The sequence below is a fragment of the Rana temporaria genome, chromosome 2, assembly GCF_905171775.1.
Source record: "Rana temporaria chromosome 2, aRanTem1.1, whole genome shotgun sequence".
Lineage (NCBI taxonomy): Eukaryota > Metazoa > Chordata > Amphibia > Anura > Ranidae > Rana > Rana temporaria.
This window is the reverse complement of record NC_053490.1, coordinates 134,603,422-134,620,061: the sequence shown is the minus strand read 5'-3', so window position 1 is coordinate 134,620,061 and position 16,640 is coordinate 134,603,422. Positions and strand designations below refer to the sequence as shown.

At 41.8% G+C, this 16,640-nt stretch overlaps 1 protein-coding gene across 2 annotated transcripts in view; it reads left to right on the top strand.

Moving 5' to 3' along the window:
• The window catches only part of LOC120929554 (inactive dipeptidyl peptidase 10-like), a 218,487-nt gene that overhangs the window by 93,459 nt on the left and 108,388 nt on the right, over nucleotides 1-16,640 (top strand). For both annotated transcript variants that reach the window (XM_040341134.1, XM_040341135.1), the window contains exons 6-7: nucleotides 2,056-2,108; nucleotides 7,344-7,425. In XM_040341134.1, the coding sequence (XP_040197068.1) occupies nucleotides 2,056-2,108; nucleotides 7,344-7,425 (135 nt within the window). The remainder of the gene's footprint in view (nucleotides 1-2,055; nucleotides 2,109-7,343; nucleotides 7,426-16,640) is intronic.

The window sequence follows — 16,640 nt, the reverse complement described above, 5'->3', positions numbered from 1 at the left end:
TATTCATACCACAAAGACTATCACTTTATTCTATGACTGTGTAAATATTATGGGCAAACATTTTTTTTTGGGCCCTCCTGGATAAGGTGACCAAATATTTGAAATGAAATTTAGGGACATATTTTTTTACTAGTAATGGTGGCAATTAGCCACTCTTTGCCCGTCGCTGCCCGCCTCACAGCCTGTCAAGTCTTACTCTCCGGGCCCCGGCTACTACTGGGTGGTAAGCAGAGGAAGATCACTCCGCCAGGGAAGGTAAGGAGATAGGCAGGCGGCTGGCCAAGACTTGAGCCAAGGCAGAAGAACATGTGAGCGGAGCTGATTGGGCATGCGCCCGAAACTGAAGAGATATTCCCTCCACTCCGACCAGCACATGATCAACAGAACGGGTCACAGATAATGGAAAAAAATAAACCCCCTCAAGCTAGTAGGAGCAGTGATGGGGTGTAATTCAGAATAATTAATTTTTTTATTCTGCACTGACTGTCTTTGAAATTGCCCCAGGCCCTGTTCAAATCCAATCCGGGGACAGACTTGGTCCGGGGACAGTGTCCTCAATCTGAGGACTGTCCCTGGAAACCAGAGATGTCTGGTCACCCTACTCCTGAATCCAACTATTTGCGGGCAGTGCAGGTTCCAGGGCAGCTACTTAGGGCCCCACAACAACAATGACTGGGCCTGGAGCAGCTGTCCATTTTGTTAAAGATGGCCCTGAAGAGTTTTATCACAACAGGAGTGAAGTGGTCTTTAAGCTTCAAAAACGAATACAACACTCAAAAGTAAGAGTCCAGCGTAATTCTCAATATAGGTGAATATTTCTGTTTCTCAAAAATGGTTTCTCCTTGAGTTCAAATAGTTGCTAATTGCTGCCACAGCATCCCCTGTGTTGGAGGGCACTCAAATAATCGTTTATCCTTTACACTTTCTACCCATACTTTATCTTTCGCATAATATTTTGTTATTAAAGGGGAGTTCCAGCCTTTTAGTGTTTATTAAAAGTCAGCAGCTACAAAAAGTGTAGCTGCTGACTTTTAATAAACAGACACCTGCTCCACGGTCCAGCGATGCGGCCGCCCCAAAGCTCTGCTCCCCCCCCCCCCCCCTCCGGCCGGCGCCTCCATTCATAGTGTGGGCACCCAGCCATGACAGCTTTCGGCTTCACGGCCAGGCACTCACTGCGCGTGCGCGAGTCGCGTTGCACTCTATGAATGTATAGGCAATCTCCTGGGACCTGTCACGTGTCCCTGGAGATTCCCTGAAGGGAGGGGCCGCCTAAGGCGAGAAGAGAAGTCGCCGAGGCGGTCCCTGGGCGGAAGGAGGAAGTGGGACAGGAAGTTCCACTCCTACCGAAGCATCCACTCCCCCCCAAAAAATGACATGCCAACTGTGTCATGTAAGGGGAGCGAGGAGTGCTTAAAGCAGAAGTTCCACTTTTGAGTGGAACTTCGCTTTAAGATATTTTTTCTTTATTACTTATCTGCTGGTTGTTTGATTTGCTGTGCAATTTTTGTCAGTGCAACTATAGGAGCTCTGTTCTGTAAGCTTATCTCCAACCATCTGTGTTTCTGGGCACTACAAATGCCCTAGGTAGCCGGTAGGGATTTGGCCCAGAGCTGGAAAGAGTCATAATGGTCTCCGTGTCTGTAGGGCCAAAAAAATAATCACATTGGTTCTTAATGGTTAATAGACTTGCAATGTCACCCATCCAACACAAGTAACACTGTATATGAAGCCTTAGTTTGCATTGTGGACCACAAGGAATGCCACATTGTCCATCACTACTTTGTTTAATGCTCTTTATATAATAAAATGTCATTAAATAATTGTAATATTTTCATTTGTTTGCTTTAATAATTCCGCTTTTGTCACTTTTTAGAAAATGTTGTCCATATTGGCAACAGAATAAAAACAAAATGTTTTTCTTGTTTAAAAAAAGTAAAAAAGTGTTAATTTGTACAAAAAAGTAATATTGCCAGAATAATGTACGGTATGTCCTCATAAACAAGGTATTGTGCATAGGTGGAATATTTTTTTTACTATTTCATCCTACTACAGGTTGCTGGGGTGTCCCTCATCGCTTCCTACAGCTTATACAACATAAGGAGCAGGTAGGAAAATATTCCAGTTTTATATATAAATGTTCTATAGCATTCATAATTGAAGCCAATCTTTCGTTATCTTTTCTTTGACCAATACATATAAAAAAAATTTAGTCCATTTGTTCTGAGTGTGTGTGTACAAACACATGGAGGTAAATGTTATTCTTGGCCACCGTTGAAGGCTTTGAGGGACAGTTCACATCACAGGCAGACCAGTGCGTTTTTTTTCTGCATCAAAAACGCATAGAAAGTATATGGGGCCAGATTCACTTATAATCGCGTAAATCTGCGGCGGCGTAACGTATCACATTTACATTACACCGCCGCAAGTTTTACGGGCAAGTGCTTGATTCACAAAGCACTTGCCTGTAAAGTTGCGGCGGTGTAGCGTAAATCCGCCCGGCGCACACCTGCCTAATTCAAATGATCTGGGTAGGGGGCGTGGATCATTTAAATTAGGCGCGTTCCCGCGCCGATCGTACTGCGCATGCGCCGTCCCTAAATTTCCCGACGTGCATTGCGCTAAATGACGTCGCAAGGACGTCATTGGTTTCGACGTTAACGTAAATGGCGTCCAGCGCCATTCACGGACGACTTACGCAAACAACGTTAAATTTCAAATTTCGACGTGGGAACGATGGCCATACTTAACATTGGCTACGCCACCTAGGGGGCAGCTTAATCTTTACGCCGCATATCTCTTACGGAAACGGCGTAAATTTACTGCGACGGGCAAGCGTACGTTCGTGAATCGGCGTAACGACTCATTTGCATATTCTACGCCGACCGCAATGGAATCGCCACCTAGCGGCCGGCCTAGAATTTCAGCCTAAGATCCGACGGTGTAAGTCACTTACACCTGTCGGATCTTAGGGAGATCTATGCGTAACCTGATTCTATGAATCAGGCGCATAGATACGACCGGCCGGACTCAGAGATACGACGGCGTATCAGGAGATACGCCGTCGTATCTTCTTTATGAATCCGGCCCATGGTTTCCAATGGCATAGTTCTCACCAGTGCAGTCAGTTCCAGGACGTTCCAGTTCCAGAAAAAAAGTCGTAAAACGAATCTTAAACACACCGGAATCCACTGGAACGCATTAAAAACACACTGGACCCCAGTCAGTGAAAAAAAATAAACAGGATCAAAAAAGGCATCTTGAATGCATCCAGAAACGCATCAAAAACACACAGGAAACCTGTCAAAAACGTGCATGCCGAAAATCAGTAGAAACAGATCTGGAGTGTGTTTTTGTGGTGTTAACCAGCCCTTAAAGCATCACCTATGCAAAATGTTAGGTACCGTCATTTTTCTCAATTTTGAGTCTTGACATTTTTGGTAGCTATTTATTCAATGCAATCCCATATTTTTTATTTTAGCAAAAAAAAAAAAATGGGTATTATGTTGTGTTTGTGTGTAAATAAAATTAATTTTAGTGTGTTTTTTTCCTAAAAATATGCCTTTGATAAACCCTTTTACAAATATCATAAAATAATTCCCACTTTTTTTATGGGGTCTCTGCTTTCAGAAAATATATACATGTTTAGAAGTAGGGGTCTAAGACAGGGGTGCCCAACCAGTGGCCCGCAGAGCCCTCTGATGTGGCCCCCGACCTTCTGCTCTGGGATGGAATAGAATACTGTTATTAAAGGTCAGTTTATTACTAAAATCAGTGTATATATGCACATATCTGTTCTGCAGTGGTTACTTTCAAACAAATCCGTAGATGCAGAGCAGTGCACCTGTGGGTAACCTGCACTGAGCCATAGACTTCTATTACCTGCAAGTTTGGTGAGCTTTCTGAATGTGCACCAAACCTGCAGAATATAATAGAAGTCTATTGCAAAGTGCAGAAAAGCCAAAGGTACACTGCAATTCACCTAAACTGTAGCTCATCAGTGTGCAAGCAGCCAGGGGCCCCTTTCACACGGTCAGTATTTCCCGATTGGACCCTCCATTCACCTCCAAGGAGTGGCAGATGTAAACCGACTTGTGTCCTTCCTCCAATCCGGCTGTGTCCGTTCCCGCTCTGCATATGCAGAGCGGACATGAACCTGCTATCCGCCCCCTCCACTGATTGTGGCCCGCAACCAGTTACCAAGTTGCTTAAGTGGCCCTCATGCTTCAAAAGGTTGGGAACCCCTGGTCTAAGAACATTTCTAGCAAAAACAAAATATCTGATTTTAACATGTCAAAACGTGTGAAAATGAAATAAATTTCTCTGGATGTAAAGTGGATAGTTTGACCACCATATCCTTATGCCCACATTGTTTTTATTTATTATGCCCATAATTCCACTTTAAGGGTACTGCTTGGACGCAATTAACATTTCTAGATGTTCTCTATAAAAAGTCTTTACGTTTTGAATTCAGATCCACTAAGTTCACCTTTTCTGGAAAATAACCTATTCGGGCAAGAGGCCCCAAAAGATATGAAAAACTGTGCAGCTTTGTAAAATGTTCATTATTATATTGTTATACCTGTAGGCTATATGAGCCCCCCAAAAGCCTGGCCACAGAAACCAGTCACCAATCTCTACATTCTGCCTTGTTGCTAGGACATGAAAACCGCTGGACATTCACTCCCAGCATTACAGCAGTGGTTTTCGTGTCCTAACAAGGCAAAATGTGTGGAATGCTGACTGGGAGTTTTTCACCCAGGCTTTCTTGGCAGACCCAAATGACCTGCAGGTATAACATTATAATTAATGAACATTTTACAAAGCTGCACAGATTTTTAATGCTTACTGGGGCCTCTTTGACTGTGTAGACTATTTTATGGAAAAGGTGAACTTGGCCTTTAACGTTCGAGCAGATCAGTTAGCTACCAGCTGTAATAGAATAAAAGATAAATATCAGCAAAGAGATATCATTTATACGCTTCACTTATTTACCACATTTATCAGCCAAGTTTAATAGTTCTGCAGATGGAACAAATTGCTGAATTGAGCATGTATTTCAGCAATATCAGATTTTCTATTTCTTTTTTATCATTGTTATGAATGATGGTGCAGACATGATGCTCAGCGTAGACTGCATAGTTACTTCTGAAACAGAAAATGTTATATGCTTTCATGTGTATGTCCTATAAAGCCTCATGTACACTGCTACTGGTAAATGGACGTTTAAGGCCCGCTATTACAAACGCCTCTAATCTCAGCTTTTCGAAGGCAAAAACCGGCATTTAAAACGCCCGTTTTTGCCGCGAATTGCGCGGCGTTTTGCCGCGATTTGCGGCGTTTTACCGCGATTTGCGGCTGTCAGCGTTTATCCCCAAAACACTGTAGACCCTCCCCAAGCTCAGAATCAAACTATTTGTGCCGTGTTTTGCCGCGTTTAGCGGCGTTTTGCTGCGTTTAGCCGCGATTTGCGTCTAAAACGCAAAAGCTGAAAGCTTCTGAACCCAAAATTTTGGGTTTGGAAAAACGGCCCTAAACCCAACTGCTTTGAAACGCCAAAAAACGTGATCGTGTGCATGGACACATAGGATAACATTAAATGTGTTCAGGGGCAGTTGAAAAAAATGCCCAAATGCCTCTGAACTCGAGTTTAGCAGCGTCTCGTGTGCATGGGGCCTTAGGAGTAGTTGGGCATTTTTTCAGCTACCCCTGAACTCTTGTCTGTTATCTTATCAGTAAACCCGGTAACTCGCATTTAACCACATTTCGTTTACAGGTGTTTTCAATTTTTGACAATTAAAAAAAAAAAGCTTCTAAATGCGGCTAAACGCGGCATGTAAACGGACATTTTTAAACGTTGGTTACTATCTGTCATGTATATTAAGCCTAAGACTTTTATCATAATGGGGGATTTTAGTTATCCAGACATAGACTGGGCGGAGGGAACCACGCATTCATCTAAGGCTCGCCAGTTCCTAAATGTCTTGCAGGACAATAATATGGGTCAGATGGTAGACGCACCAACTAGAAATACAGCGTTACTGGATCTACTGATTACCAACAATACAGACCTGATCACGGATGTGGAAATACAGGGCAATTTAGGTAACAGCAATCACAGGTCAATTGGCTTCAGTATAAATCACACAAGTAGGAAACATAAGGGGAATACAAAGACACTGAATTTCAAAAGAGCCAACTTCCCTAAACTACGAACTTTGCTAAAAGGCATAAATTGGGAAAAAATCTTATCAACAAAGAACACGGAAGTGAGATGGGTTTGCTTTAAGTGGAGATTAAATAAGGGCATTAGCCAATGCATCCCATTGGGTAATACATTTAAAAGAGCGAGCAAAAGTCCTGGATGGCTTAACTCCAAAGTAAAAATGCATATAAAAGCAAAAGAGAAGGCCTTCAAAAAATACAAGGTTGAGGGATAATCATCAGCATTCAGACTTTATAAAGAATGCAACAAGAAATTAATGAGATGGGCAACTACATGGCAAATTAAGTTAAATGTAGAAAAATTTAAAATAATGCATTTGGGTTGCAAAAATATGAATTCAATTTATACACTGGGGGGGGGAACCTCTGGGGGAATCTAGGATGGAAAAGAACCTGGGGTTCCTAGTAGATGATAGGCTCAGCAATGGCATGCAATGCCAAGCCGCTGCTAACAAAACAAAGAGAATATTGTCTTGCATTAAAAAGGGGATTAACTCCAGAGATAAAATTATAATTCTCCCGCTCTACAAGACTCTGGTGCGGCCGCACCTAGAGTATGCTGTCCAGTTCTGGGCACCAGTCCTCAGGAAGGATGTACTGAAAACGGAGATTGTACAAAGAAGGGCAACAAAGTTAATAAAGGGTCTGGAGGATATTAGTTATGAGGAAAGGTTGCGACCACTGAACTTATTCTCTCTGGAGAAGAGACGCTTGAGAGGGGATATGTTTTCAGTTTACAAATACTGCACTGGTGACCCCACAATAGGGATAAAACTTTTTCGCCGAAGGGAGTTTAACAAGACACGTGGCCACTCATTAAAATTAGAAGAAAAGAGGTTTAACCTTAAATTATGTAGAGGGTTCTTTACTGTAAGAGCGGCAAGGATGTCGACTTCCCTACCACAAGCGGTGGTCTCAGTGGTGGTTTCAAGAAACTATTAGATAAGCACCTGAACAACCACAACATACAAGGATATACAAGGTAATACTGACATATAATCACACATATAGGTTGGACTTGATGGACTTGTGTCTTTTTTCAACCTCGCCTACTATATAACTATGTAAAAGTGCATTTTTAACATTTTGCATCATTTGGGCATCTTTGTTGTATACAGGCATTTCTGGAATATCAGTCCACCTGGTAAAAATGAGACCATGCTGCAGTATGCTGGCTGGGGACCTAAAGGGAGTCAGCTGGTAAGTTTGGAACATATAAGCACCTATTTATAAAGTGAATGAGACTTTCAATAAACATTCACTGGTGGTAAATAAATAATGTCGTGTCATTTAAAACGCATGCATCAGGAAGATTCACTGCAGTGAATGTTTGGTAAATGGCAGATCTTCTGCTTTATAAACATACTAAGATGATTTGTTGTGATGTCATATCCCGTCTATGCTTGCATTCTTTTAGTACAATAAAAGAAGCCTTATCAGCAATGTATGCTACATCTACTTGACCAGTAAAACCCCCCCTCTGCAGCAAGAGGCCTACATTGTTTGGCAGTTACCTTCAGCTCAGGGTTACAGCTAACATTGGGCTCTTGCACATGGGCAGGCTGAGCCCATTCAGCATAATTGCAGCCATATTTTCTCTCCCCAAGCAACCCAGGTACAATGTACAGCCTGTCATAACATGAATGGCTGTGTGCTATTTTACTTGGGTATATGGTGGAGCTATCGTAAATGTAAATACAGCACATGGCCATATGCAAAGAAATAAAACTTTTTTTGCATACGCCTGTACACTTGTTTACAATAGCACCACCATATTTACATGTACAGCAGCACACAGCGATTTATGTCAAAGACAGCCTGTACATCTGAGCTGCCAGAATTGAGAAAATATGGCTGCAATTATGAAGGGGCTCAGCCATCCTGTGTGCAAGAGGTCATACAAAGAAAAAGGTCAGAAAGAATATGTAGCACCCTCTACCATAGGTAGGTGCTGGGTGCAGGGAGTTTGGGTGTTAGCTGCCAGGCAGGTCAATTTAAGCAGGCCTATGCTGCAAGCTAGGCCTGTTTGTTTTTGATCTAGGTGCAGGGAGTGGTTTGTATAGCAGTAGGTGACTTACATGTACTTCAGCTTTTGGGCGCCTCCCCTGATTCCAGTGAGAATGTTCTGGAAGAGGGGCAGGGCTGAGAGTTGGAGTGACATGGAGTACATGTGAGGAGCTTTGACCAATCCCCAACCGGGATTGGCAGGGGGCAGGCCTCCTACATATACTCACAGTCAGCCTGCTGGGGGAGGAATTTTCAGCTGGGTGAACTGAAGGATGGAGTGCTAGGCTGCGTGCAGGTGGAACACCCCCATCTGGGGGGGTGCAACTCAGGCGGTGGGAGCCTCTCCTTACACGTTCATAGAGAGGTGTCCTGGAACAGGAGCTGGAGAAGCAGTCGGTCCGCACGTCTGGGTAAATCCTTCAGGAAGGACCTAGGGCGGGAGTCGGTAAGTGAAGCACAGTGGAGATCTGGAGGAGTCATGCCAGGGGAGCTGGTTGCAGAGCCAGAGGGAGAGACTGTGGAGTTTGTGCCAAATCATTGCAGAGCCATGAGGGTGGGCAGGATTTGCAAGTCGGTCTTGCTGGGATCAGTAGTCCATCATCAAATACGCTTTTCAAGTAATGTCCACAGCCACAAGGAGGTGTACTGCAGGCTCCTGACCTACTAAGGATCATCAGTTGAAACCACTACTAGGACTTATTCAGAGTGAGGCCTGGTCAGGTCAAGATGGTGGGACAGGAGTACTAATGCTGTGACATTAAAGTGATGTGCAGGAGGAGAAGTGTCCTGGAGGTAAAAGTCTGCAGGGGAGTGCAGAGGTTGGAAATGTTCTGAAGTGAAGCTGTTAATATAAGAGTCTGCCATTTTTGTCCTAACTGAGGAGTGAACTGCTATAACATTAAACCACATTACATTTTTTGGAAGGCAAAGCTTACATATTTCTAAGGAAAAAATACACAAAATATGAAGCATGTGCAAAAGAAAGTATACTTGTAGCCTACAGTGAGTAAAGAATTCTGCATCAAGACAACTTCACGATCAGCAGGAGTATAATTACTGATGGCCCCATGTTTTTAAAATCTAATGAAGTGATGCAAATTTCTGAAACAGAGAAAAAACCTGAGCACTCACCATTCCAGTATAATAAGGAACACAATACAATTAAAGCTGAGAATATTCATCTACTATAAAGGAACTCCTTGAACCTCCTGAAATGTCTTAAAATCTGCTAGTTTCAGTATGCGTGAATACAAATGTGTTACCGGCGCCAAGATGCTATTAACTGTGTACTTCTGAAGTTTGCTGCAAATAAATAAAACATACAACCATATAGGTTGTGTAAAATTATGTAATGTCAAGTGAATTGTGCTACCTTATTAAATATATATGTATAAAATACCACTCCTCCTGCAAATCGTGTGAACCTTGTGCTCTGTAAATATGGTATCTACGATTACCCATAAATACCAATCAAATTGTACGTGTCATCAACAACAATTCTTACTGCAATTTTCAAATTATAAAGTGCAATGTGCAAGAAAATGTATGTTATATGATTCATTGAGTACATCAGATGTGATATAACAAAAAGGGAATATGCTGCAAATGCAACCAACAAATCCAATAACCAAAATAGCCACAAAAAACGTGTACAAAAAGTCCTATGTGAACAATTGCTCCTTTGACAGGTGACTTGCTGTACTTCCACCTTCACCGCCACTAGGTAGAATGGCCACTCACCAGATAGGCTATATTATGTACCTTTGGTTTATAAGGCTAACCACTTCTTCTTTCAGACTTGTCTGCAGTCCCTCCCAATGCACTGGTAGAAAATCTTGCTCTATGACCGCTCATGGAACATATAAAGGACTATCATGGTGTAGTATGTTATAAAATTTATTGAAGTTAAAAAAATCTCGTCCACTCACATTTAAAAGTGCCTTGGAGCTGGCACTGAGCTGATCCAGCCGCATGTAAAGATATGTCTGGTCCGCACGTGTGCCCCTGTGGTTCCTCACAAGCGGCTTGCATGCCAAGCCTCGTTATGGTCTGACCGGAAGTGACGAGCAGATAATAATCCCGCAGCATCTATACATTTTGCATCAAGTGCATCATCAGGAAGCTCTGTATGTGCTTCCCGACCCAACAGTGTCCTACATGGTTTATTTGATACCATGGGCTGAGCCAGAATCATCAATGAAAATATCCTGGAGAAAGCAAAGGTGGAAAAACATTTAGCATCATTCAAGTGGCTCCATGCTTAGGAATTCACTATCATACCTAAAGGTAAGAATGTAATGGGCTTTAAATGTTTTTTTTAAACCCATATGACAGTCTGAAAGACCACAGAAGTAAAGCAAGATTGGTTGTAAAAGACTACTCACTAAAATATACTGAGTTTTAGCAACAATTTCAAAAGTCTGCTGATAGATATTAAGTACTGCACATACCCGCAGAGGTGCAAAGTTTTGGGTGGTGTTGGGTACTTTGGGTATTGTCTGAGCTTTTTTTAGGTTAAGGTTTTGGATAGAGTGGAGAGGGATTAGAAAACATGCAAGTTTTTAATGCAGTCTGTGCTCCCATTAAGGAGATTCACCCTCTCTATTTGTCCTGTTTACCATTATCATTGAAGGTGAAAGAAAAAGAAAATCACACATTTTCGGTTGTCCCCAAAAAAGTAATAGAGGGGAAATCTTCCAATGGGGACATGAGTTCTGGTTACCCAGGGGTACCCAAGAAATTCCCTTAATCTGCAGGGATTTACTCTCACTTTCTGTTTGCATATGGGACAGGAAGTGAAGGAAAATCTGCGCAATGGGACACAGATGGTGAAACAACCTATGGCAGGGGTTATATCCCTCCCTTACTCTATCCAAAATGAAAAAAAAGTATTGCTTATAGTTCTAATTTAATATAAGGGGGGATGGGGAAAATTTATGTCATGAAAAATGTTTCAATAAAGATATAAAGTATTAAAAAAAAAAAAAAGAATAAATACTTGAATATATTTTTTCAAACCAAAGTTTGGTTTTAAGTTAAGAACTACAGTATAGGTACCATTTGTGATATGATTGTGAGATATTGCTGCAAAAAAAGAATTTCTCGGTGGTGACATCATAGATTAAGTGCCACAACCCGAAGTCTGTTACATAAGTTTTGAAGATGATTTCTTGGCCGCAAAAAATGAAAGCATTGAACCGAAAAATTAATGAGATCATGTTATACAAATTACTTTCATGAAGTAGTGAACTAATACATTTCTAAACTGTTCTTGATGGACAGACAGATTACAAAGAATTCACAAAGAGAATAAGTGCAGCACTCAGCAAACACTTTGAAAACGAGCACTTATGAGATGTGACCTACATACTTAGGAATTCACTTACAGCATGAAGAGGATGGAACATTTCTGAAAGTTGTAAAATATGATCTTTAATCAGTTTGTTATGATAGAATCCGAAGATTTTGTACACTTCTCATGTGCAGCATTTCTCTGGGAAAACTGCGAAAACTGCATGTCTCGATGCTATATGAACTTTGCTTTTTCTTACTCGGTCAAAGGGAATTCTAAGCCATCCTCAGGCCATAAGTCAAGAGTATGTGCTACGGTGCCTGATAGCTTTGTTTGTAATCTACATTATGTAATATAATGGACATCCACATGTATTAGAGAGTTTCTGAAATAAGTCTACATTTGGTTTCAAGAGTGCCTTAAAGGAGTTGTAAAGTCTCATGGTTTTTAACTTTAATGCATTCTATGCATTAAGGTGAAAATCCTTCTGTGCTGCAGCAAGATTATGTTGTCCAAGTATTCAACACTTCAATAAGGTTCATGTATCCAACAGTTAGTTCCATTAAATGCTGTCATGTTGCATGGGCTCCTGTTTTAGCTTGTGGCATCCGATTTAAACTCAAAGAACCCCACCAGGCAGATAAAGAGGTTTTCTCTCTCAGGTCCAACATACTAAACCATTTGGTCCCCGACATTGCATAATGTCTTCTTTTTAAGAAGTGGTGTACTGGTCTGGGGTGATTCTTTTGTTGAGGGTGTGATAGTTAATGCACATTTGTTAATGCACATTCTTAGTGATCCATTTTTCTTCCTCGCCACCACAATGGGAGAAGCATATGGATTTCTGGATTCCTGTATGACTCCCATCTTCAGCTAAGCAATCTGTTCTCTGAGGTCATCTAGCTCTGCTAATGGGATTTCTGCAGACAAATGTGAGTTGGGGCCCTTGAAGAAAGTTCCCAGCAGATAACAGATTAACTTGTGTAATGCTAGTCTCTTTCCAGACCCAAGGTACTGTCCTCTGGGTCTTCAGGATGCATGTCTGGTATCTGCAGACAGGGATAGGAATTGCTGTGAATGATGACTCTTTCAATCCTGATAAGTATGTCCCTCCTTTCCTTCCTCACAAGCAGTGGGAGTGGTCTCCAGTACAGCCTGACCCACAAGGCACCCAAATCACACCTCACAACCACCCAAGGGAAAAAGTTCTTGATCTCTGAGGCAAGGTGAGTAGTCTCTTTGCTTCTCCCGATTGTGGTCAGCTATGACAGTATTCTGTTCAGCCAGCCGCAGGCCAGTCTTTTTCCTACACATCCTGCTTTTTTTTTCAAGAAAGTACTCTTCCACACCAGCCTGCATTCCCCTTCTCCTTGATCTGTTACATCAGCCAATCGCCTCTAAGATTGCCTCTGACCCAGTCAGAATGGCTGCCCCCTGCACTGGAGACACTTTATAGACAAACATTGCAAAGTGGTCTCCTGAAAGATGACTGCTGCACTTCTGCACTAATCAATATTCATAACCCTCCCCATACTGCAGACGGATAATGCAGCTGAAAAAAAGTTCACCAGCAGTTATCAGCTACAGTCCAGGTTACATTTATCACAAGCCTATACTTTCTCAGTCAGAATTTGGCCACACCTAGTCCAGCCAAATGCTTTTTGTATTTTAAGCACTGACTCTGTTGCTAACCTATCCAATTTCAGGCTGCAGTGTCTGTGAGGGGGAGCATGTGAGACACTAATGAAGAATTTAGCTCAGGCAGGGGGAGGTAAAGGAAGTTTTTTGCATAGTTTGAGACTTGTGTATCGTAGTAACTGGATTTGGAACTTGTTCAGACTGCCACACAGGAGCCTTTAGTTGTTATACTGCATTGATCTTGGAAAGCACCATTGATGTTTGTATTGCTTATGTTGCTTTTTGCTTTGCTACTTTTGGAAGATTACCTTTTGAAGTTCACATAGTCTAAGCAACTCTGTTCTCTGATGTTTAATCATTTAAATATACCTGCCAATTCAGCGCTGATATTTTGTAACTTTTATTGTTTCATTGCTTGGCTGCACATTATGCTGTTGTTGAATTAAATATCATTAACTTCAGTAATATTGGCCTATAAGTACCAAAATTATGAAAGAGTCTTTGTACAACTGTATTGTGGAAAATGTCTTTCTTAGTGTATTAAGCATTTAACAAGCAAACCGAACCAGAATCTGATTATAGTGGGGAAGCATGAGTTCTCCTGGAGCAGTTTGTTTGACATTTATTTGAACACTTGGCTCTATATATTTTTTTAAAAACACATTTTTCTATTTAAAGCATTTTGAAAAAGACTATAGTATTGTTTTATATATTTAAATCTTTTCTCCAAGGTTTCAAGTAACAAACAGGCTCCCCTAGCAAGGGAAAGATTACTATAGTATTATTTCTAAACAATGTAAAGAGGTTTAATACCCATAAAAAAGTAATATCTTAAAGTTTGCCAATCCGTAGATGTGGTGGCTGTCTTTTTGTTTTGTTTTTTTAGCCTTGTTTCCTTTATTTCACCTGGTGATGCTGCCAATAATACATTTTCGGTCTTAAAGCGGAGCACCGCTGAAAAAAAAATATTAAAAGCCAGCAGCTACAAATACTGCAGCTGCTGATATTTAATATTAGGACACTTACCTGTCCTGGAGTCCAGCGCCGCCCGCAGCAGAGGATGAGCGATCGCTCGTCACTCTGCTGCCCCCTCCCCCCGCCATCCTCGGTGAGGGAACCAGGAAGTGAAGCACTCCGGCTTCACTGCCCGGTTCCCTATGGCGCATGCGCGAGTCACGATACGCCTGCCGATTGGCTCCCGCTGTGTACTGTGAGCTGAGTGTTCCCAGAACACAACGGGAGGGGACGACGGGAGGCGACGTCATGCCCGCAGTCTGCCCGAGACTGTGTGGCCGGAAGTGGATGCAAATACCTATCTTTAGACAGGTATCTGCACCCCCCTTCCCCCTGAAAGGTGTCAATTGTGACACCAGAGGGGGGAGGGTTCCCATCAGCGGGAGTTCCACTTTAGGGTGGAGCTCCGCTTTAAAGTGGTTGTAAACCTCAGACATGAAATCTGAACAAAGCATATTCCTCTATAGTGTGTACTTTTCACAATTAAGAGCACTAACACTGGGTTCACACTAGTGCAAATTGGATGCGGATTTCCCCACATCGAATTCACACAGCAGGAGATTGTGGCCGGCTCTCTATGGAGCTGGTTTACATATCTCTACAGCGGCTCTGTGCAATTTGCACAGGAGCCCCGTGCGTCTTTTGGTCCATTTATGGTCCGAATTCAGCCCAAAATGTGGGCTTAAATCGGACCTGAAACTGTGAACGAGGACGCACCGGACTCCTGCTGTGAGCCACTGCATGCTCATATGTGAACCCAGCCTTCCTCTGCAATCAGCATGAATCACTTCTGACATGTTTTCTTAACACCAAGAGAAAAATAGTGACAGAGGAGGTAGCTCCAGCTGATTGACAGCCTCAGCTTTGTTCCTGTCTGCTGTGTGAAGGGGACGTGTTCCTTCCTTCCAATCAGCTGTCAGGGCTCTCCTCACTGGGCTCTGTAAAGTGTAACTTCAGCTCTCCACCATCTTTTTTTCTGGACTCTCAGACAAGTTTTAAAATTCAGCACTTTGAACAGATGTAATGAAGAAAGGGCTACAACTTATGGAGTAGGGTTTTTTTCATCTCTCTGTATCACCTGAGGCCAGTCATTTCTCTGGGTATATGTAAGGGCCCTTTTACACGGGCGGATCAATCAGGTCCACCTGTCAGTTTTTCAGGACCCTCCATTCTCCTGTATGAAGCAGCAGGTGTCAATGAACATCTGTCCGTTGACACCCCCGACATGCAATATGATCCTGTGCACTAAAAACAGATAAAAAAGATAAAAACACTGCGCTAAACCAAAATAGAACAGTGAAAATGCTGCTGGTACCGAAAATACAGATACATATATTAGGAAAAATAGAAAAAAAGAAGGTACAGCGCAAATCCTAGTAAATGAAAATTCTGATGTGACACAAAATTATGTAATAAAAAAACTGATGAGAAAAAAAATAATTGTTTCAAACGTGACACAAAATAATAATAATAAAGGTCAACTGCTAAGCATCACTGAAGATGAACAATTGACTATAAAGGCACAAATGCAGGTGAAAAATCACAAGTGAATATATACAACATAGAAAATATTCATATATTTGTGGAGATAAATAATGGTGCAAGAAAAAAAGTTCCAACAGAGGTGTTTAGTCCATATGCTCCCAGGTATCTTAAAGAAAGCTTCTTTGAAAAAATGAATTCCACAGAGAAAGTCTTCAGATAAAAGATAATAAAGGGCTGGCACCACCTTCACCAAAGGCACACCCGAGTGACAAATCAATCCCCTTACCAGATATAATGACCACAACGGTGGTCGGACTGAACCCGGGTATGTTTAGAGTCACCCAAATGACTATAGATAGGATTTGGTTTGAAGGAGTTCCAGTGTACTATCTATAGTCATTTGGGTGACTCTAAACATACCCGGGTTCAGTCCGACCACCGTTGTGGTCATTATATCTGGTAAGGGGATTGATTTGTCACTCGGGTGTGCCTTTGGTGAAGGTGGTGCCAGCCCTTTATTATCTTTTATCTGAAGACTTTCTCTGTGGAATTCATTTTTTCAAAGAAGCTTTCTTTAAGATACCTGGGAGCATATGGACTAAACACCTCTGTTGGAACTTTTTTTCTTGCACCATTATTTATCTCCACAAATATATGAATATTTTCTATGTTGTATATATTCACTTGTGATTTTTTCACCTGCATTTGTGCCTTTATAGTCAATTGTTCATCTTCAGTGATGCTTAGCAGTTGACCTTTATTATTATTTTGTGTCACGTTTGAAACAAATTTTTTTTTTTTTTTTTCTCATCAGTTTTTTTATTACATCATTTTGTGTCACATCAGAATTTTCATTTACTAGGATTTGCGCTGTACCTTCTTTTTTTTCTACTAAAAACAGATGGGTGGGGAAACATTCCCCATCCCTCTGGCAGATCAGATCAGATGGCAGTTGGGTGTAAATGGACAAGTAATCCAT